The sequence below is a fragment of the Parambassis ranga genome, chromosome 19, assembly GCF_900634625.1.
Source record: "Parambassis ranga chromosome 19, fParRan2.1, whole genome shotgun sequence".
Taxonomy (NCBI): Eukaryota; Metazoa; Chordata; class Actinopteri; family Ambassidae; genus Parambassis; species Parambassis ranga.
In genome coordinates this window covers 24,577,252-24,598,612 of record NC_041039.1, presented here as the reverse complement: position 1 = coordinate 24,598,612, position 21,361 = coordinate 24,577,252, and the positions used below count along the sequence as shown (strand labels likewise).

Genomic DNA, 21,361 nt, shown 5'->3' with positions numbered 1-21,361 from the left:
TCCCCGGCAGCCCCCCGGCTCCAAGTGAGTCAGAGTCCACAGAGCTCCATGTTGAAATCCTTACAGCATCGTGCAAACACTTTTTGGCTCGCTACAATTTAAAGACAGCTGTAAGGGGGTGAATGTTTGTTAAATATATAATTCATTTTAACTGTTTTTTTTGCATTTTTGTGGTGTGATTGCTTTGAGTGACAGGTTGGTGCTAACTCACAGCACAAGCCTTCTGCCTCTGCCCTCAACTACACTTTTGCGCCACCTTTTTGCATTTATTTGAAGTTTAAGTGGACTCTGCCAACATGGCAACAGTTGGAGCTTCCCCTAAGGATTCAAAAGAGCTCCATGAAACCTGGGGGTGAGGTCTTGGTTTTTCCATCTGTAGATACAGTCTATAGACAGATGAACATGAACACATTATGTCTCAGTGCAGGCCGAACTAAACTTGAACCTGATGATCACAGCTGGCTGTTCATCACAGGACAAACGTCACAGTTCTCTCTGGACAAGCCACTAAGCTGTGCGTAAAATGAGTCGCTGCTCTCAGACACTCATTAAGCTCTATGGGTCCCTATTCCTTATTTTAAGTTTTTATATTCTGTTCACATGTGTGTATTATATGGTTGTGTTTTACTGACGTATTTCTGTGTATCACTTGTTTCAATATATCTTGTTTTTCCCCATTTTTGCTCCTGTATGACTCACAGAATAATTCCATGTCCAGTCCACAACGTGGCGCTAACGCGCCTGAGGTCTGCTTGATGACCGCCATTATACAACAACAGAAGAAGAAGCAGAAGCAGAAGCTTTGAAGCGCAAAGCGCGGTCCTCCTGTCATAGCCGCATGAGGACAAGATGGCGGCAGCGTTGGAGCGCAGCTTCATTGAGATCTGTGGATTTGAGAGGGAAGCTGTGCGGAGGTTCCGAGAAGTGACTGTAAACATCGGTAAACCTTTACAGCTCACAGCCTCTGTGTCCGTTTCACCTACATACATCTGTCTGCGCCATGCTAAAACCTGCTAACACTTGCTAGCTGTGCGAACATGCAGGATGCTAACTTTGGCGGTGTGGTGTTACCCGTTAGCTGTTAGCTGGAGTTAGCTTACCCCGCTCTGTATTTATGTTTATAGCTGATTATTTGTATCCTGAGCAGGTGAGTCTGTGTACTAACGGCTAGTTAACGTAACCTTGCGCAGTCTGTGGCTCCAGCTAACTAGTGAGGTAGCCGGGGTAAGATTTTCACTCACCTGTCAGACACACCGTGACTTTTCCTATTATTACAAATACCGTAACCCTCCTCCTTACTGACAGTGGCAGCTTACAACTGTGCCCGAGTACTTCATCAGTCCTAATTACAGCATTGCAGCAATCTACAAAGCTAAACATGTGTTTAAATGTTGATTTCTTTTGTCATCGCACTGCTGGAGAGCACTGCTAAAGTCCCTTGTGTTCCTGGAGTGTGCGGCTCAGAGTGGTACCGCAGTCTGGAGGTCTTTTGTTGTGCCATCATTATTGTACATTTCTCGTGATCGTAGAGACTTGAGCTTTAAACCCCACTGCATGCAGGAGGCTTTTGTAAACATTACCGAATGCTCTGTCCCAACCTGCAAAACACACTGATCTTTTTTGAACAGTTATCTCTGCTGTAACAACAAATATTCACACAACAAATAACACAGCTCATCACTGTGACTCTTACTGTATCCTACAACACCGACAAAAGCGAGATGTCTTCTGTCTTGCATCACTTTTCTCACTAGGTTAACAGTTTTGTTCCAGCCCCAGAGAATGAAACGTATGTTTTCCTGCAGGTGTGAGTGCTCTTCCTGGTGGGTTGAAGTTTGCAGACAGTGCTGGAGCATTTCATTATGAGGAGAGTGGAAAGCTGCTGTCTGTCACCAGTAACCGATTCATTCATTGGTGAGTTACATAAGCTTCCAATGACACCGAGAATTACAACTCTGTCTTGGTGTGTGCGGACTCACATTTGCGTTCATACTTTGTAGGTCCACATCCGGAGACACGGTGCAGCTGGTGGAGCAATCTCTGGATGCCAATCTGCTTAACAATGCTGTCAAACTGAAGTTCAGCCATTGTGCTGTTCTTCCTGGAGGAGTCAATATCCAAGAGACCCTCAATAATGTCATCATCCTCATCTGCACCAATCAGAGCGTTCACAGACTGGTGCTACCTCATCCAACACGCATGTACCGGAGTGTGAGTATCTGAAGTGTCCAGTTCTGTCCTGATGGTTCAGGCTGGCTGAGACCTCATTGGTTGCCTGGTTGCTCCTCTATGCACTGTGTTCATTGTGAGTAAACTCCTACAGGAGCTGGTGACAGAGCTGCATATGCAGTCCATTTTTACTGACATTGGGAAGCTCAGCTTGCAGGACCCTTCTCACAGTGCAATCATCCCCACCTCTGGAGGGTCAACAGGAAGTCCCAGCACCTCTACGGCATGGCTAAGTTTCCAGGGAGATGCTCACTATGCTCTGGCTTCTCCTGTAGGAGGCATCATGGTGGTCACTCTTCCTCCTCATGACACACAGGGTAAAGACAGCAATTCTCTGTATATCCCTTATGTTTCTGCTGAAGGCTGATGTAGAACTTCCTGTGTTCATCCATCCTGTGCTTACAGGCAGCGTGTCTGTGGTAGAGCTCAAGAGGAGCTCCATGATGACCAGGCTGTCTGGCTGGATGCCCACAGCCATCCGGGGGGAGGCGAATCTACCTGATCTGGTCCTCAGTCTGGCGGTCAGGGAACTGGAGGAAGACTCTTTCATCTTCGCCCTCTGTCAGGACCACAAGCTGCGTATGTGGTCGCTCAGGGTAGGCCTCACTTTGCACCATCTACCTGACTCCAGCACCATGATCATTTTACTGCTGTCAGGTCCATTGTGTTGTCAGTAGTGTAAAGTTGTCCCCCCATCCACCACCAGGAGCAAGCGTGTCTTCTGGAGGTAGATATGTTGGAGTACATGCCAGCCCATAAAGGAGTGAAGCGTCTGTCGGGGCAGTGTCATCGTCTGAAACTAGCCTTCTCCTCCACCACTGGCCTCAGCCTGTGCGTTTATTTGGCCGTCCCTCAAAGAGGACAGTTCACTGTCTTGCAGCTTGTTGCCACAGACAACAACCGCTACAGCCTTGAACACATCTCCTCCTTGTTCAACATGCAGGTAGGCGACATGATATTTGACCAGATAGCAAATGTTTTTTAACATGATCTGATGAGTACTAGTTACATGATGTTTTTGAAGAATTCACGTGTTTTGTTACATGTCACCCATCATGGTCTTCTTATACGGATGATTGAATGTCTTCCAAGGACACTCTGGTAGATTTTGTTCTGACCTCCACTGACATCTGGGCCCTGTGGGTGGACGACTCCAACACCACTGTTGTCAAGTACATCAATTTTGAACAGTAAGTGGAGAAGTTTGCCTGTCCTCGTCATCACTTCATCACCTCTTTAACTTAATTTATATGTCTGCATGTGAGCAGTGTGTAAATGTTAGGGGTGGAACGGTTCACTAAATCCACGGTTCGGTTCGTATCACGGTTCTGAGGTCACGGTTTTCGGTTCGGTTCGGTTTACATCGTTGAGGTTTTTTCTACTTTTAACACTCTGGAAATACCAGATGAGCCTAAAATACATAGCCTGTTTATCCAACATTCAACATATTTAAGAATCAGTTCAGTGTTTCCCATCATGATATCAGGTCAAGTCATTTTCATTTCTTTTTAATTTCTATATAGCACCCGATCATAACAGAAGCCATTTAAGAACCTTTCCTATAGAACAGGTCTACACCTGGTTCCTTTATTAAACACTAAACAGCTCATGTTATTTATCTTATTTGCACGGCAGCATGTCATTTCTCTCTGCGAGGTTGTGTGTTTACAATTCAGCGCTGCTGTCTGCGCACAGAGGCACGATGTGTGTACACACACAGACAAGTGTGCACAGAGACACACAGACACGTGTGTGCACATACTCCCACCGTCGGACAGAGAACCTGTGTTGTTGCCACTGTTGCTGATGACATGATAGTTGGATAGACTAAACTCTATGACTACGCTAAGCTATGCAATGCTAACGATGCTGATGTCCGTTGTTTTTGTTTTATTTTTGCCATTGAAATATGCTGTTTACATCTCGCTCTGTAAGCATTGACGAGACCTTCGGCAGCTTTGCGCACGATTGGACGCAGAGTGCTGTGGGTCTCTTTGCTCTGCCTGCAGCTGAACCTGCTGCGTGAAGCCACTGTCAGAGTGACCGGCTGTGAGTGTTTTGAGGCGGGGGAGAAGCTCATGGTCGCTGCTTGTTGAGGACAGTAGCCTGACTGCAGAATGAGTTCACGTCAGTCTCCAAAAGTCACCAGTGTCGGTAGTTGCTTTTGATCGTTTGGAAAGTGACCACATGTAGCGAGAGAGACCCAAGTTGCCAACACTCGTCTCCATGCTGTGGTAAAAATGTCTCCCTGTATTACTTGATGCGCATGTCCAGAACCGAACAGAACACGCGCCCCGAACCGAAACACGTGTACCGAGCGGTTCAGATTTTTTTCCTGAACCGGCCCACCCCTAGTAACTGTGTGTTTACAGTAACACTGCAGGTCAGTGGAACCAGGTGTTTGTTCAGCCTCCACCAGAAGAAGAAGTCCATGTAGGAGTGGACCTTGACCCCAGGGTAAGACCAGGATCAGACCTCTAACCAAACTGGTGTCAAGCCACTGACTATGAATAATATTCTGAACTGTTTTCAAAACAGGAGACGTATCTGGAGGTTCTCTTTTCTCCTCTGCGCTTCACTGCTTCAGCCATAGTGAAAGCTCTTCAGGTGAGGTGTGTGTGTGTGTGTGTGTGTGCGTGCGTGCACGCTATTTCAGATGGTGCTGAGAGTGATACTGTTTGTATGTTTAGATCTTTCATCGAGGCTCGGAGAGAATCTCTGATTTGTCCTGGGAGAGTCTGAAAAAGGAGGTGACGCTGGCTGTGGAGAGTGAGGTAATGATCTGACATGACAGCATTTTCTTTGACATTGGATAGTTTCTGTGTCAAGCTCTGTAGATTAAGATCTGAATCTGAGGGGGAAGTTTCAGTCCTGCTTTTCCTTGACAGTGCTTCAGAGCTGTCCAGTCATTGTCCCATTAAAGGTTCACTCTTCCAGGAGCCGAGTAAGGCTCTGAACTGGGAGGGGGTAACTTTGAACAGTGTGTGCTTGATGTTTGGCTTCTTTATGTGAGACGGGAGTTAAAACTATGTATTTAAATATTGTTTCTGATTTTCTCCTCCTGCAGCTGCAGAGCAGTGTGACAGAGTTTGAGTTCTCTCAGGAGGAGTACCGTCAGCTGCAGGTGGAGTTCTGGTCTCGGTTCTACTCCTGCTGTCTGCAGTACCAGGAGGCTCAGTCGTGTCCTCTGGGTGTGACTGTCAGCCATCACACTGGCATGGTGTGTCTGCTCAGGAAGGTAAATAACAGCGAAGCAGCAAGGATCAGCTGTGTTCTTATTGTGCTTCCTGCAGGGTGAACCTGGTTTGTCTGTGTTTCAGGGCTTTGTAACATTCCTCCTGCCCTGCTTTGCTGTGGATCATTTGTACCTGTCCTATGATCAATACCTCTCTTCAGAGGAGGAGACTCCCATAGCTGAAGGTGAGAGATTTGAGTGCCTTTAACAAAAGAAAAGTTTGGGGGCATCAGCCTAGACCTCCCTCTACCTTGCCATCTCCTCTATCACATACCAGGGAGTTCCTAGGCCAACCAAGATATCTGTCCACAGTGTTTTGGGTCCGCCCTAGGGCCACCCTTAGTTAGGGCCTTCCCCCTATTTCTAATAAGGAGTCTGGCCACCTGGTGGAGGAAACTCATTTCAGCCACACATATTCATGATCTCGCTCTTCCGGTCATTACCCACAGCTCGTGGCCATAAATGAGGGTAGGAATGTAGATCGACCACACATTTCACTATGCATTGTATTATGTACAACTGTATGTGACAAATTTGATTTGATGGACAGCATTGCCTTTTGCTTAATTTCTTTCTCTTTACAACATTGCACCAGAACAGCGGTCAGTGCTGCAGATGCAGCTAAATGGGGTGGGATGGATGGGGCCTAAACTAGAGGTCAACCGATATGGGTTTCTCTGTGGTCGATGCTGATTTTGATATATTGACTACAAAAATTAGCATTTTGTCTGGAGTTTTGGAGGACACAAGCCAATCAAGTTGTTCACACACATTAAGTAGTCTGCTGCTCATATCCGCTACGCTGGTTACACAGGCCAGTAGCAACATTGCAACCTACTGCCAGCAATGTAAACCAAGCATCTGCTCTGCTTGTAGCTGAAATCTTCTCCTTCATATCATCTCTTTATAGCTCATACTGAGAGCTGCATGAACATCAGTGGATTAAACTGATTGTTCGTCATAATATCACAAGGTCACATCGGTAGTAAAGCTGTGTATGTGTCGTCTGTGTGTGGTCCCCAGACCCTGATGTGGGCCGGGACGTCCTGCAGCTGGTTCAGTGTTTGCGGCTCGTCAGTGATGCTGTTTCAGGAGAGATGGCGTATGAGATGGAGAAAGCTCTCGAATACCTTGAGTCACCTGAGCGAGCAGCTGAGCTCATCCTGGAGAACATGCTGTGCAATGACAAGTCAGTCACCGTATGTCCCTGTCACTTGTTTTGATGACTTCACCTGTCAATGTCATCTGATGTGTCCTTTTTCTTGCAGCGACAATGTGATTGTGGACATACAGAACAAACTGCAGGATGTCCGTAACCCTCTGACAGCCATGATGGTCATGCTGAGGGAGATGGACCTGGAGACGGACTCGGAGGTCTGCGGAGATGGACCCATTGCACCCGGTAGGAAGATGCCAAGGTTTAAATCCACATAAAAACTGTGCCGGTGCTTGAGCTTTCCCTGTGCTGTGTCTTGCAGGTCAGACCCTAAACATGAGGATCAGCCTGTCTCAGCTGTATGGCAGCAGCACTGCAGTGTCTGTGGTTTGCCAGGCTGTCTGTCACATGGCCATGACCCGGGCACTCTTCTGTAGAGACCTGCTGATCCTGCAGAAACTCTACCTCCACTTCGGAGACAACGTATGCACATGCTACACACACAGACACATGTACAGCTCCACTGTTGTGTATATTTAGTTTTAGATGGGATGATGCAGGAGAATATCCAAACACATTTACATGTTATTTAGAGGCTCCCCAACTGTCTGTTTCCAGGTGTTTCTGGGTGGGGGGGCTCAGCTGCTGCAGCTCCAGCAAGACCTGATCCCTAGGACCTCCCACCTCCTCTCCTCCTATCACCTCCTCAAACATGTCAGCCAGAGCCTCGCCTCCTCAGTCCCCATGGATACCATGTGAGTACTAAGCTGTGTGTGTGTGTGTGTGAGAGAGAGAGAGAAAGGGAGACAACTCTAACCTCCTGTGTCATTTCAGAGATGCAAATCTGCAGCACCTCACAGTGTTGGAGCTGTCAGACACACCAGCCGTCTCCCCTGGCAGATCGGGTACACACGATTCTCACAAATATACTGCTGTGATGACTGATGTTTGACTCATGGTGAAAAGGTGACTGTGATTGGCTGTTTGTTCTGCAGTGCTGAATCCTCAGACGGTTGTGGAGCTCTTCTATCAGAATGTTGCTCGCAGGACAATCATCTCTCAGATGTTCTCTCAGCAGCAGAGTAATTCCCTCCTGCTGTGGACCCACATGATTGCAAACGTTGTCCAGCTTCTTGCACAGCTGCTGTATCCTTTGTCCTCCTAGCGACGAACAAACAAGGACTGAACTGTCGACTTGCTTGTTCTTGGCTGAGAAACCTTTTGAGAATGTCAGAGCCATCAAACAGCGCTCGTCCATATCTGACATTGTTTTCTTGAATCATTAGCTGCTGAGCCCCTTATTAAAATGGCAACAGGTTGTGGTCACAGGTTCCGTTCCTGGTGGACAGGAGAGGAATGTGTGTGATGTTCATAATGTGATTTCCAGTTGTTGAGTCTGAACTGTTGTCCCAGTTGGCCCAGTAACCCTGGTTTTCAGTTCCCTGAGTGTCTAATGGCCAACTGTCAGTACACACAGCTGCAGGTGGGTTTGTTTCCCCCTCTTCATCATCAGACACTCTGTCTCCATCTATCTGTTTGTCACACAGACATTCATGCTGTTCTTTATGCAGACAAACATTTTTTACCTGTATGAACAGTGTTACAGCACGTCTCATCTGTGTGCAGGAATATGTGCGGCTGATTGAACCCTGGTGTCAGGTGAACATTGGGTCTTGTCGCTTCATGCTGGGTCAGTGTTACCTGGCCAACGGGGAGGGTCAGAAGGTGAGTCAAATCGGCTGCACGTGGAGTTGCTCCTGTGACCAGGGGTGACATCATTTTCTGTCCATCAGGCTCTGCAGTGTTTTAAGGAGGCAGCAACTGAGGTGGAGAAGGAAGAGTTTCTGATGAGACTGACAGGCATGGATGATGATGAGGTGGCCCCCACCCCCAGACTGCAGTACTACAACAAAGTAAGTAAAAGCAAGTTACATGACAAAGAGCAGAAAACTAGTCTTCATCAAAGAAAGGGCAGGAAATGAACGGAGGAACTCTACCTCTGTGTGCAGGTGCTGCGTCTGCTGGAAGATGTAGGTCTACCTGAGCTCGTCATCCAGTTGGCCTCTCTAGCCATCACAGAAACCATCAGTGATGTCAATGGTCAGGTGAGACCCAACCCAGCCAGTGTGGGAACCTGCAGCAGGTGTGTGTCATCGTATTAACCCTCAGTCACCACGTGCTTCTTTCCAGGCGGCTCTGTGGACTCGGATATTCAAACATCATTTGGACCTGGGACACAACAGTGAAGCCTACGAGGCTCTCACTCAGAACCCAGACTCCAGCATGTATGTATACACACTTATAATGATAAGTTGCAGCTAATTATGAATAATGTGTGGGAGCAACTGCTGAATGATCAGTATGATCAGTGATTAAGTATTGATTGCTGCTGTGCTCTCTATAAAGTGCTTCCTGTATCTAATTTGTGTGTAATGTGGTCACAGGCAGCAGGATTGTCTCCGTCAGCTGGTGGTGGTTCTATGTGAACGCTCTCAGCTTCAGGATTTAGTCCAGTTCCCCTATGTAAACCTGCACGATGAGGTAAGACCTCTACCTGACTACTGACCTCGAAATGATATTAGTCATTGATCATCAGCTGATAAATTATCAGGCTAAAATAAAGTTGAGAAAAACTGTGCTTGTGTGTTAGGTTGTCAGCATCATTGAGTCTCGAGCTCGAGGTTTGGACCTGCTGACTCACAACTACTACGAGCTGCTGTACGCCTTCCACATCTTTAGGCACAACTACAGGAAAGGTTTGACTGCAGCCACCCTAACAGTCCTCCATGTTGTTAAGATGTTAAGACGGTGTATGTTTGTTTAGCGGGCACAGTGATGTTTGAGTTTGGGATGCGCCTCGGCCGAGAGGTCCGGACTCTCCTTGGCCTTCAGAAACAGGTGAACAGTTACTTGGCTGCTCTCAACTGTCTGCGCCTCATCCGACGTGAGTACGCCTGGATTGTTCAGCCCACCTCCGGAGCCACGGTATATACACACACACACACACAGACGTTGCATGTTTTTCAATTGCTCTTTTTTGTATGGAGGTGTGTGTATCTGGTGTAATCAAGTGTGTATTTGTTGCAGTACGAGCGTCCAGGAGCATCTCCAAAAAGGAACTCTGACGGAGAGTTTTCTGGTGAACCAGGTAACACCTGCTTCCAATAAAACCTTTGAACCTGTCGGTCCTTCTCACTGTGGACACACACTGCTACACACACCCTGTGCCCAGCCAGAGCGACAGGACTAAAGTTAGTCTCCTATGCTCTGCATGCACACTAATAAAGCTCAATAAATGTTTTAAGCTTTAGTCAGGCGTCAGGTCGACATCCTGGAACTGGAGGACCTGGAGAAGGAGTACATCCTTTCCCGCAGCCGCCTCACCCTCGCCCAGCACCACCCGCCGTCCGCTGCAATCTCAGGTACGCCTGGACCCTTATCTGACACACATTCAGGTGTTCCTTTTAGAGATCAAGGAGCACCAAATCCTGTTTTGCTGGATGTTGATGAATTACAAACTAATTTATATTCCCTTCACCCCACTAGGCAGCGCATCAGCAGAAGAGTTGGTTGCATTGCTAATACAGTCTGGACTCTTTGACTCGGCGCTGTCTCTGTGTCAGACCTTCAGACTGAATCTGACTCCAGTCTTCGAGGGTTTGACCTTCAAGTAGGTTCAGAGTGGGCGTTTGATTGACAACATTGTGCCATTGTTTATTTATGAGGTTTGTCGTTTGCAGGTGCATCAAGCTTCAGTTTGGGGGGGAGGAGGCTCTGAATGATGCATGGAGTTGGTTGGCTGCTAATCAGCTGTCTGTCGTCAACACTAAAGAGTCCAGGTGTGATTTTACTGCCAATAATCAGTGAAAGATTGACTGCTAATCGGTCAGATTTCATGTTTACTTGTTTTTTTCCCAGTGCCACAGATGAGGCGTGGCGGCTGCTGGCCTCCTACCTGGACAGGTATCCCTCAACTAATGGACAGCACCACCGCTGTGTTATTCACAAGCTGCTGTTGCATGGTGTGTCTCTGCCAGACTGGCTGGTCAAGTCCTACAAGGTGAGAGCTCAGCCAATAGGGTGGCAGCTCTGCTACCCTATTGAAAGCTTTAGATTAACTGGTGAGTCTGAGAAGATACTACAGCAACATGTTTATGTGTTTCAGTGTGTGGACGCAGCATCTCTGCTGCGTCTTCTTCTGAACTTCGACCTGCTGGAAGCTGCAGCCGAGTTGGTATTGGAGTATGTGGATGCTGTTCTAGGCCGAGGACATCAGTACTTTGGAATAGAGGTAAAAAATACACCCAAGTGCGTTAAGTCAGTGTAGAAGTGTTCATTTTAATACATTAACTGCATTGTCATAACCAGTATTGTCTCCTCGTATATCTTATTAAGTCCGTAACATATTGCTCAGCCCTAAGTTATAGAACTGTTGTGTAACATTGTTTATTGTGATGCAGCGGCCTCTATCTGAGACATCTCCTCCGGCCTGGCTTCCATACACATCCATTGATCAGCTGCTGCAGGCTCTGAATGAGACGCAGACCCACAGAAACGTAAGTGGCTTGCATTTTTTCCTCTATAGGCCTTGGATCTGATAGAAACAGACCGATCAGCAGGGTTAAGCTCACTTAAAGAGACATAATGACATGTGTGTGTTTTGTTTCTAGCTGGTCAACAAACTTGAAGACAAACTGGGCGAGTATCATAAAGTGCTCGAGCAGATGACCAAATGCAGACTCCTCACTCAACTGAGTGCATTGTAAATACTGTTTTGTAAGAAAATCTCTTTTGTATCTGTCATATTTTCAAAGTAAAACATTAAATAAAAGCTTTCTAGTTTCAAATATTCTGACTGTAGGAGCTTACTTACCACCGCTGTACTGTGAATGTCTGATGGGGCAGTAGGGTAATTGTCATGAAAACATTAGCATCTGTCTGATCTGATATAATCCTATCGAATGACTGCTGCCGCCTCTTCCAGCAGTTTGCTGTACACACATGCAGAGTTCATCCTATCTGATGAATGTGTGTTCACACTCTCACTAAATCCCACCGACATATAAAACAACCGTGCCACATTTTAGAAACGTTCCTCATCAGGAGCCGATACTGTGCGTTTTGTGCCAAGAAAGCATCCTTTCTGGGACACCACGTAACCAAATCAAGGACCAAGGACTCTTCCGGTGTCTGGTGTAGTTACAGTGTAGTTGCTCAATTGTAAATGCTGCACTGACTATTGATTTCCATACATACGTTACAACAGATGAGGTTACAAATGCTCATTTATTTGTCTGTAAAGAGGGAGATGTCAGTGAGGACTCCTTCATCCAGGTCACGTTATTTCCAAAAGTGGGGCAAGTAGACTCAAAGCTTGATAATTAGGTAGAACATAACGTCCTGGATTTAACTCGCATCAGGTGAATCATTTTATTTCCCTGCTCATTTTCACCTTTGACCTCTGAAAACTACGTACAAAGGATCTGCCAACTCATCCTACCAAGAAAACATCCTTGACATTGAGAAATGCCTTCTGTCCTCAACTTTATGCTGCCTGCTTCTATATGTCTACACTGAGCACCAGTGGTGGGAAGTAACTAAGTATTTGTACATTGTTACTGTACTTAAGTATTTTTTATGTCTTTCTACTTAAGTAAAAATAATAGTGCATACTTTATACTCTGACTCCATGTTGCAGCTGTTACCTGGACTTTCTCCTCCACTACATGTCTCCAGTGTCTGTAGTTCCTTGTTCCATGTGATGAACACAGTGTGGACTGATGTGAGGTCAGACTCTGCATGGAGCTGGTGTCACGCTGCAGCTGTGTTTCTATAACGAGCCTCAGTCATGATGCCGGTGCTCTGGCTCAGTGAGCTAACTAGTTAGCTGCTGTCTGCTAACACAGGTCCATCCATGAATGTGTGATGAACATGAATCATCACATGAATCTACAGCAGGAACACTGACACAGTAAACATGCTGAATGCCTGTTTGTTATCAGCAGCCTCTCTGTTCACTTGACGCCCACAGCCTGCCTCATGACACACAGACCTGTCCATAGCTGCTTCTGGACTGAACATGTACATTAACTACACATGGCCCATTTTAATTAAAGATGATTTCTTTGATTATTTTAACCTGTTCAGCTCATTTGCAATGGAAATCAATAATATATGTGCGGTGTGTGAGTACTTTTAATACTTTAAGTACATTTAAAAGTACTTAAAGACTTTTACTTCAGTAGGCTTGATGATGTAGCACTTCTACTTTTACTTGAGTATATATTTTGTAATTGTACTTTTACTGAAGTACCAAGCTTCAGTACTTCCTCCACTGCTGCTGAGAAGCATTATTTAGTGGCTCGGGTTAAACTGAACTATTTATAGTAACTGAATTTATTCGAAACAAAACAGATAAGCTAAGCGACTGGATGTAGTGTCTGAATAAGCAAGTCGCCCAGGTACAAATAAAAACATTTATTATTGTGCCAAGATCTACTGTACATGTTGGAACATAATGTGTTGAATTACAGCAGCACGTAGTGACTCGTATAAAAGGCTAAATGGAATGCTTTGTTCAGTAATACTGATTTGTACCATATAAGGAGGAGGAATGCAGTCTGTGAACATCGTCATCATTGCTGCCTCACATCAGAGGTATTACATCATCAGAAATAAACTGCTATAGGACCAGTACCAGGTTCATCTGCTGTGGTGCACCTGCTCAAGCACCCACGCAGGAAGTCTTTCTCTCCTGTCCGATTTGTGGAGTCTATCTTCTCCACACGGTCAAAGGTCAATAGGAAGTTACACAGTGCTTTTGGTAGGCAGCTCCGTGCTGTTGTGTCGCGTCTTGCGCGATGTGCCATCATCTCGTGGCCGGGCCCTCTGCAGGTTGGACATGGCAGCGGTGCGCTCGATGTCGATGAGGGCGTACAACTCGGTGCGGCGGGTGGGGGTAGTGGGGGGCAATGGGGACGTCGGGGTGCGTGGCGTGTGGGGATTACTGCCGTCAGAGGTACCTTTGTTTCCAGCACTGCTGTCCATCTCAACCTCAATGTAGTTAAGTGTTTTGGGAGGCTCCATGTGGCCCAGCAGTGGTGGCCGGCGGAAGTCGAAGTTGAAGATGGTGGGTCCGTCAGCACGGCGGCGAGCCGTGTCAGGTCGGTGGGCGCTTAGGGGCGCCGTCACATTCTCTGTGTTGACATAATTATGTGATGGTTCAAGAGCGGCAGACAGTGGGTGGGAATAGGAGTGGTGGAGCATGCCATGGTGGGGGGGATGGTGGTTGTAGCCATTGAGAGATGGCGTCTTTAGGCTGCAGCCGGTGTCGTCCTCCTCTGAGCTTGGTTTTCTCGCTTCCCACACTGGAGGCAGCGCTGGCAGGTTCTCATAGTCCAGCAAGGCAGTGCGCCGCTGGGCTGAGTTATTGACATTCTGGAGGTCAGGGGTGAGGGGTGGTGGGCGGTGACGGCGAGGAGCTGTGGATGGATTGGAGGAGGAGCCATTGGAGTGTGGGGGGGCAGTCTCTGCTTCGGCAGGGGCCTCGATGTGCCCATTAGTCTCTCTGCTCTCCTCGGCCTCCTTCAGCTCCTGCTGCCGCTTCTCTTTCTCCATCATCTGCCGCTGCACAGGGGTGGGGCCCAGCACAAAGCGCACCCCCTGAGGCTCTAGCAGCACCTGGGGCTCCGGTGGTGCAGGTGGCTCTGCACGAGCCCTGGGAGGAGGGGGTGGGGTGGGAGGACACTGGGACTGCGGTGAGGTTGGGCTCTCCAGTGGTGTAGTGACAGTCAGTGGGCTGGGTTGGTCCTCCAGGAGGCCCGTGGTGTTCACATAGGTGTGTACCTGTACACACATGCACACACACCTGCATTATTACGGTGTCCTCTGTAAAACGTGTTAGTGTCCGAGTATGTCGGTGCATTGATTGATTTTATATGTTAGCGTGTCAGTCTTACCGCATCATCCGCCACCAGCAGGGGGTGAGTGGACTCCTCTCCCACAGAGGGCAGTCGGGTGCTGGCTACAGATGGGTGACGGCTGGAGGGGTGAGATTGTGCCTCACCCACAGATGGAATCCTGGTCACCCCATTAGGCACTGTGGGCACTGAGTATCCCAGAGCTGCAGATACACAAACACAGGTTCATGACAAAGATAACCTCTGTGTGTGTGTGAGAGAGTGTGTCAGTACCTGCAGGAGTGTGTGTGGCCTGGTGGTTTGGCTCCAGCACTGCCTCCTCCACCACACTGATGCTGTGACTGTGCATCACCTCCTGCAACATGTTGAAGATTTCCTCTGCCCGTGAACATTTGAAGGCAAAAATACCTGAGAACAGGAAAACAATCAGAGACATCATAATCATCATCATGCAATTAGATCCACTGACATCAGCACATATTGATCATATTATCTGATCAACAAATTGATCAGGTCAATGTTAAACAAAAGGGTAACACAACACATTTACAGTCTGTAAGAGAGGCTGTAGGGAAACAATAGTACCCTAGCAACTCCCTGTACCAATCAATATTGCTCATTGATCAGTCTGATCACAGTATTGGAGCGTCAGGGTGTGTAAAGAGGTAAACAAGATACAAACACCCTCGCACCTACCAACCCCTGCTAACATTCCTAGCTGCATGTATGGTGACACTGATGTTTGTTGTGAGGCTGCTGCTCCTTTAATGCTCTGTGGCCTTCAGCGTGACAGCTGTGGGGGTTCAGAGACTGACTGTTGTGTGATTTATCCGAAATTTGTGGAAAGAGAAAGTGGGCATGGTTAATATTGAAAAGCGGAAATGTTCTGTGAGGTCCTAGCTAATATTGGCAGTGTGACCTGCCGCTAATCACACTGAATGGCCTGTACGATAGGAAAAGTGCTACTCCTCATTTCCCGCATCCAAACATCTCCTCCTCCATCAACTCAAAACTGCCCTCTATGCTATTGTCGCCATGCTGTTCACCGTTCCTGTCACAGCATGTCTTCCTGCACAGATGCTTACCATACTCAGCCAAAAGGCATATTTTTCTCTCAGACACCATAAATGCAGGTTATTTTATTTTGACTTTATAAAAATAAAATCGGCCCGCCTCCGTTCAGTGTTCAAGCCGACAGCTGCTGTCTGCAGCTCTTATATGTGCCATTTTCTTTTTTCAGCGAGCATGTGACACCCGAGGTTTGTGTACCTTGGCCCGTCTGGCAGCGCCGGCCACTCTCAAATGAGAAGAGGTTGGAGTCGTAGCCATATCGCCGCAGGCAAAGGTAAGGCCACCTAACGTCATCACGGCGATGGGTGTGGAGGACGAGCTCAGCATCAGTCAGCTCCATCACGCCTGAGCCCAGCTCGTTCCCATCATCATCCACATTGATCACCTGACGGCACACAGAGTTCCACATCAGTTTATACATTAGTATATGGTGATCAGTTGTTATGCCATTAACATAATAGTTCAGACAGTATGTCATGAATATCTCGGTTCTTTTGGAGCTGCTGCTGATTATGTGCAATGTGTAACTTGGCTGGACTCTCGGATGGTGCTAACTGTGTTCTGTAGAGGTGGTGCCTCCAACAGTAGGGTAGAGGTGGTGAAGCAGAGGTTTACTGCTGTGCTCTGTGACCCAGGGGTAGAGCTGTGTGTAGACTCTATTGTTCATTCTAATGGAGGTCTTGTTTGCTCTTTCACACCAGGCATAAGCATCCAGTGTGTCAGATCTGCCTAAAAGAAATGTCTGCCACCATCCTCCGTGTACCCGGACATCCTCCACCAACAACAGGTTGAACCAGTGATACTATATTCATCCTACTAGCTCACATGGGAGACAAGGTTAGTCACACACCTACTCCTGTATCATAAAACTAAAATCTTCTCCTTAATCAAGATTTATTACAGGCTGCAGAATAGTAATCATGTATTATAGCTTTAATTCTATCTCATGTGACCATACAACCTCTGGAGTCTAAGCTGCAAATCAACTGCCACCTCCATCAGACACGTGCACACAAACAGCAGAGGTGCAGTTGTGAAATCAGTGTGTAAAACAGTGAATAATCCAGGGTGTGTGCAGCAGCAGGCTGAGGCAGGAACTCACCTTGAATTTACTTTGATGATTATCTGGAATTGACTCTTTCTCTGGACAGCTTAAACAGCTACCCATGGCTTCTTCAGAGCACCATGTGATGTCTGCAGGCAGCAAGCACACAGCCGGTAAGGAGACATGCCTTAGTGATGTCACAGACATCTGCTCAGTGCAGGTACACTCACCTAGATCCTGCCTCCAGTAGCCCTGCTTCCATCCTCAGAGCCCGAGGGACGCTCATGCTTTAGTGGGTCTGCACACACCAACAGGAGCTCTGCAACAAACATGCACATTCACACACACACCATGTCAGACACAAAGTTAAGTGTGACTGACAGCTGTGTCAAGGTGTGATCAGTGTGTCGGTGAAACGGTCTGTGTATGGATCAATAATTAAGGAGCCTCTGTGCTGTCACACTAAACTATCATAATTCAAACTACTTGATGTAAACCCTGCAATATTGTTAATTAACCAAATTAGGAGAGAGATGGGTTGGCCTTAATGAATGATTTTCCTTCTCATGAATATGTCTGAACATATGAAATACTCGTCTGAGAGGATGGGTGGTATGTTTTTTGTCATTTTGTTGTTAACTGCATACGCTGCAATAATATAGCTTTGATAAATGGAGAATATCATTGTATGTATGTGTATAACACAAAATCAATCATTACAAAACTATCATACTTCAGACTTTGGGAATGTACCAACCAGACTTCTGAAAACTTGCTGATCAACACTTGGTTTTACAGATAATCAATATTCAGCAGTTGCAGCTGAAGCAGTTATTTACATGATTGATTAATTGCAATTGCATGAATAAGTTTCTTTTAGTTCAAACATGCACAACCAAATAAACTGCCAAAACGATTCTAGAGCCCCTTTTTTAACGTAGACGTAAATCTATAACTAATCAATGAACCAACAGATTAAATTTGGAACCAGTTTAAAGGACAGTGTGAAGTTACACCTTGCTTTAACAGTGTAGCTTTGTGTACTGAAGTTTTACCACAACAGTTTATTTAACTGTGTAAATGAATGATAAACACTACTTCTGTCTGACCAACAAATATCAAATTCCCTGTGATCACCACAGTAGAATTTATCGATCAATCTGCAAATCATTTCGGCGACAGCGGGTCGATATCCTTAATGCCCGACTTAAATTACAGCTGTTTTTGGAACAAAGCCCCCCCACATCATCTATGAACTATTGAGATATGTTAACCTAATAATACCTAGAATGAGATCTTTCTGCTGTCTGAGTGTGGACGCGCTTCATTTTCCGCTGAGTCGCTACGTGTTTAATTTTCACTTTCTGATGCGCCTCCACACACAGTCCACTGGTCCTGAACTCAGCACACCTTGTTTGACTAAGTTCGAAACTAACAATCTCAGACTGCTAACTAAGTTTTAGAAGTTTGCTGGAGTCTCCAGCAGCCAGAAAAACTTTCGCTCTGTGCTCTGATGTTGACATAATGGCAGCTAGTTAGCACCTAGCTAAGCTGACATCTATGTCGCTTCAATAAGCTAACAGGGATTTCAGCTAATTAGCACAGAGGCTACAGTTAGCGCCCCGACAACACACCAACGCATTCCGCCCGATAGCCTCCCCCGACCTGTCCATAAACGAGTCTTACCACGGGGCCATACTTACCGGGCTTCCTTAGCACGTAGAATTAAACAATCCAAACTTTTCGGACATCCACACGGCGGAGCGGGACCTCGATTTGTCCGTAATCGACGCTGAGAAGCAACGAGCCAGCTAGCGTTAGCCCGCTGCTACAGCAGCAAATCCTCCATCTTTCCTCTGCGCTGCTAGAGCGCCAAAAAACAATCACAACTTCTTTCAAACGCAATTAACGCTCCTGTTCGCGGGAATTACACAACGGAAAATTGTTCGACTCCATCGGCGGCGCCTTGTGATTCACTGTGGGCCTCGAGGTTTCGTCCGAAGGCACTTTTTTTAGCTGAAAACCAAGTTTTTTGCGCTCTGGCCGTCTTTCTGCGCCTAGCCGTCGGGCTAAATCACTGCAACTTGGCTAAACTTCCGACACTTCATCAGCCTCCAATGTGCTGGAGCCCTGCGGCACGGCGCATGCGCGGGCCGAGCGGTTTGGGATAGCCGGGCCCTCTCTCCGCGAGCCAGAACACAGAGGAGCACCCGCGACACAACAGAGGGGGACAACACACAACAGTAACACAACACAACAGAGGGGGACAACACACAACACAACAGTGACACAACAGAGGGGGACAACACAACAGTAACACAACACAACAGAGGGGGACAACACACAACACAACAGTGACACAACAGAGGGGTACAACACACAACAGTAACACAACAAAACAGAGGGGGACAACACACAACAGTAACACAACACAACAGAGGGGGACAACACACAACAGTAACACAACACAACAGAGGGGGACAACACACAACACAACAGTGACACAACAGAGGGGGACAACACAACAGTAACACAACACAACAGAGGGGGACAACACACAACACAACAGTGACACAACAGAGGGGGACAACACAACAGTAACACAACAAAACAGAGGGGGACAACACACAACAGTAACACAACACAACAGAGGGGGACAACACACAACAGTAACACAACACAACAGAGGGGGACAACACACAACACAACAGTGACACAACAGAGGGGTACAACACACAACAGTAACACAACAAAACAGAGGGGGACAACACACAACAGTAACACAACACAACAGAGGGGGACAACACACAACAGTAACACAACACAACAGAGGGGGACAACACACAACACAACAGTGACACAACAGAGGGGGACAACACAACAGTAACACAACACAACAGAGGGGGACAACACACAACACAACAGTGACACAACAGAGGGGTACAACACACAACAGTAACACAACACAACAGAGGGGGACAACACACAACAGTAACACAACACAACAGAGGGGGACAACACACAACACAACAGTGACACAACAGAGGGGGACAACACAACAGTAACACAACACAACAGAGGGGGACAACACACAACAGTAACACAACACAACAGAGGGGGACAACACACAACAGTAACACAACACAACAGAGGGGGACAACACACAACACAACAGTGACACAACAGAGGGGGACAACACAACAGTAACACAACACAACAGAGGGGGACAACACACAACACAACAGTAACACAACACAACAGAGGGGGACAACACAACAGTAACACAACACAACAGAGGGGGACAACACAACAGTAACACAACACAACAGAGGGGGACAACACACAACAGTAACACAACACAACAGAGGGGGACAACACACAACACAACAGTGACACAACAGAGGGGGACAACACAACAGTAACACAACACAACAGAGGGGGACAACACACAACACAACAGTAACACAACACAACAGAGGGGGACAACACACAACACAACAGTGACACAACAGAGGGGGACAACACAACAGTAACACAACACAACAGAGGGGGACAACACACAACACAACAGTGACACAACAGAGGGGGACAACACACAACAGTAACACAACACAACAGTGACACAACAGAGGGGGACAACACAACAGTAACACAACACAACAGAGAGGGACAACACACAACACAACAGTGACACAACAGAGGGGGACAACACAACAGTAACACAACACAACAGAGGGGGACAACACACAACACAACAGTGACACAACAGAGGGGGACAACACACAACATTAACACAACACAACAGAGGGGACAACACACAACACAACAGTGACACAACAGAGGGGGACAACACACACCATTAACACAACACAACAGAGGGGGACAACACACAACACAACAGTGACACAACAGAGGGGGACAACACACAACAGTAACACAACACAACAGAGGGGGACAACACAACACTGACACAACAGAGGGGGACAACACACAACAGTAACACAACACAACAGAGGGGGACAACACAACAGTAACACAACACAACAGAGGGGGACAACACACAACACAACAGTGACACAACAGAGGGGGACAACACACAACAGTAACACAACACAACAGAGGGGGACAACACACAACACAACAGTGACACAACAGAGGGGGACAACACACAACAGTAACACAACACAACAGAGGGGGACAACACACAACACAACAGTGACACAACAGAGGGGGACAACACACAACACAACAGTGACACAACAGAGGGGGACAACACACAACAGTAACACAACACAACAGAGGGGGACAACACACAACACAACAGTGACACAACAGAGGGGGACAACACACAACACAACAGTGACACAACAGAGGGGGACAACACACAACACAACAGTGACACAACAGAGGGGGACAACACACAACACAACAGTGACACAACAGGGGGGCAACACACAAAACAACAGTGACACAGCAGAGTGACAACACAACAGAGGGGGACAACACACAACACAACAGAGGCGGACAACACAACAGCAACACAGCAGAGGGGGGCAACACACAACAGTAAAACAACAGAGTGACAACACAACAGAGGGGAACAACACACAACACAACAGTAACACAACAGAAGGAGACAACACACAATGCAACAGTAAGACAACAGAGGGGGACAACACACAACAGTAACATGACAGAGGGGGACA

At 47.1% G+C, this 21,361-nt stretch overlaps 2 protein-coding genes across 4 annotated transcripts; one reads left to right on the top strand and one right to left on the bottom strand.

Moving 5' to 3' along the window:
• Positions 1-795: 795 nt before the first annotated feature.
• Positions 796-11,467, top strand: nup160 (nucleoporin 160). 2 transcript variants are annotated; one of them, XM_028431825.1, is made up of 34 exons: positions 796-940; positions 1,806-1,914; positions 2,001-2,211; positions 2,324-2,546; positions 2,635-2,825; positions 2,936-3,172; positions 3,322-3,419; positions 4,602-4,686; positions 4,768-4,836; positions 4,920-5,003; positions 5,297-5,467; positions 5,550-5,649; positions 6,488-6,653; positions 6,733-6,866; positions 6,943-7,103; positions 7,239-7,375; positions 7,455-7,525; positions 7,616-7,766; positions 8,034-8,103; positions 8,247-8,345; positions 8,414-8,533; positions 8,630-8,725; positions 8,811-8,905; positions 9,065-9,161; positions 9,271-9,376; positions 9,445-9,605; positions 9,708-9,768; positions 9,932-10,042; positions 10,167-10,290; positions 10,361-10,459; positions 10,539-10,680; positions 10,786-10,911; positions 11,081-11,176; positions 11,291-11,467. In XM_028431825.1, the coding sequence occupies exons 1-34, from the start codon at positions 850-852 to the stop codon at positions 11,384-11,386; spliced, it is 4,188 nt and encodes a 1,395-aa protein (XP_028287626.1). In that variant the 5' UTR covers positions 796-849; the 3' UTR covers positions 11,387-11,467. The 2 variants fall into 2 exon arrangements, with proteins under 2 accessions (XP_028287626.1, XP_028287625.1); XM_028431824.1 differs by having other exon boundaries at positions 9,926-10,042.
• Positions 11,468-13,082: 1,615 nt separating this feature from the next.
• On the bottom strand, positions 13,083-18,949 carry frs2a (fibroblast growth factor receptor substrate 2a). Of its 2 annotated transcripts, XM_028431776.1 has the most exons (7): positions 18,359-18,949; positions 16,886-16,974; positions 16,713-16,804; positions 15,809-15,995; positions 14,813-14,947; positions 14,579-14,742; positions 13,083-14,465 (listed from the first exon to the last, which is right to left on the bottom strand). In XM_028431776.1, the coding sequence occupies exons 3-7, from the start codon at positions 16,776-16,778 to the stop codon at positions 13,428-13,430; spliced, it is 1,590 nt and encodes a 529-aa protein (XP_028287577.1). In that variant the 5' UTR covers positions 16,779-16,804; positions 16,886-16,974; positions 18,359-18,949; the 3' UTR covers positions 13,083-13,427. The 2 variants fall into 2 exon arrangements, with proteins under 2 accessions (XP_028287577.1, XP_028287578.1); XM_028431777.1 differs by having other exon boundaries at positions 16,886-18,949.
• Between the last annotated feature and the right edge of the window lie 2,412 nt (positions 18,950-21,361).

Bases quoted from the DNA above. Each gene is read 5' to 3' on its own strand.
- nup160 (XM_028431824.1), top strand. From the start codon at position 850: ATGGCGGCAGCGTTGGAGCGCAGCTTCATTGAGATCTGTGGATTTGAG. The intron at 7,767-8,033 runs GTATCCTTTGTC...CTGTTGTCCCAG, and splicing joins CAGCTTCTTGCACAGCTGCT to TTGGCCCAGTAACCCTGGTT. The intron at 10,912-11,080 runs GTAAAAAATACA...ATTGTGATGCAG, and splicing joins ATCAGTACTTTGGAATAGAG to CGGCCTCTATCTGAGACATC.
- frs2a (XM_028431777.1), bottom strand. From the start codon at position 16,778: ATGGGTAGCTGTTTAAGCTGTCCAGAGAAAGAGTCAATTCCAGATAAT. The intron at 14,743-14,812 runs GTACTGACACAC...GTGTATCTGCAG, and splicing joins GGCCACACACACTCCTGCAG to CTCTGGGATACTCAGTGCCC. The intron at 14,466-14,578 runs GTAAGACTGACA...ATGTGTGTACAG, and splicing joins TGCTGGTGGCGGATGATGCG to GTACACACCTATGTGAACAC.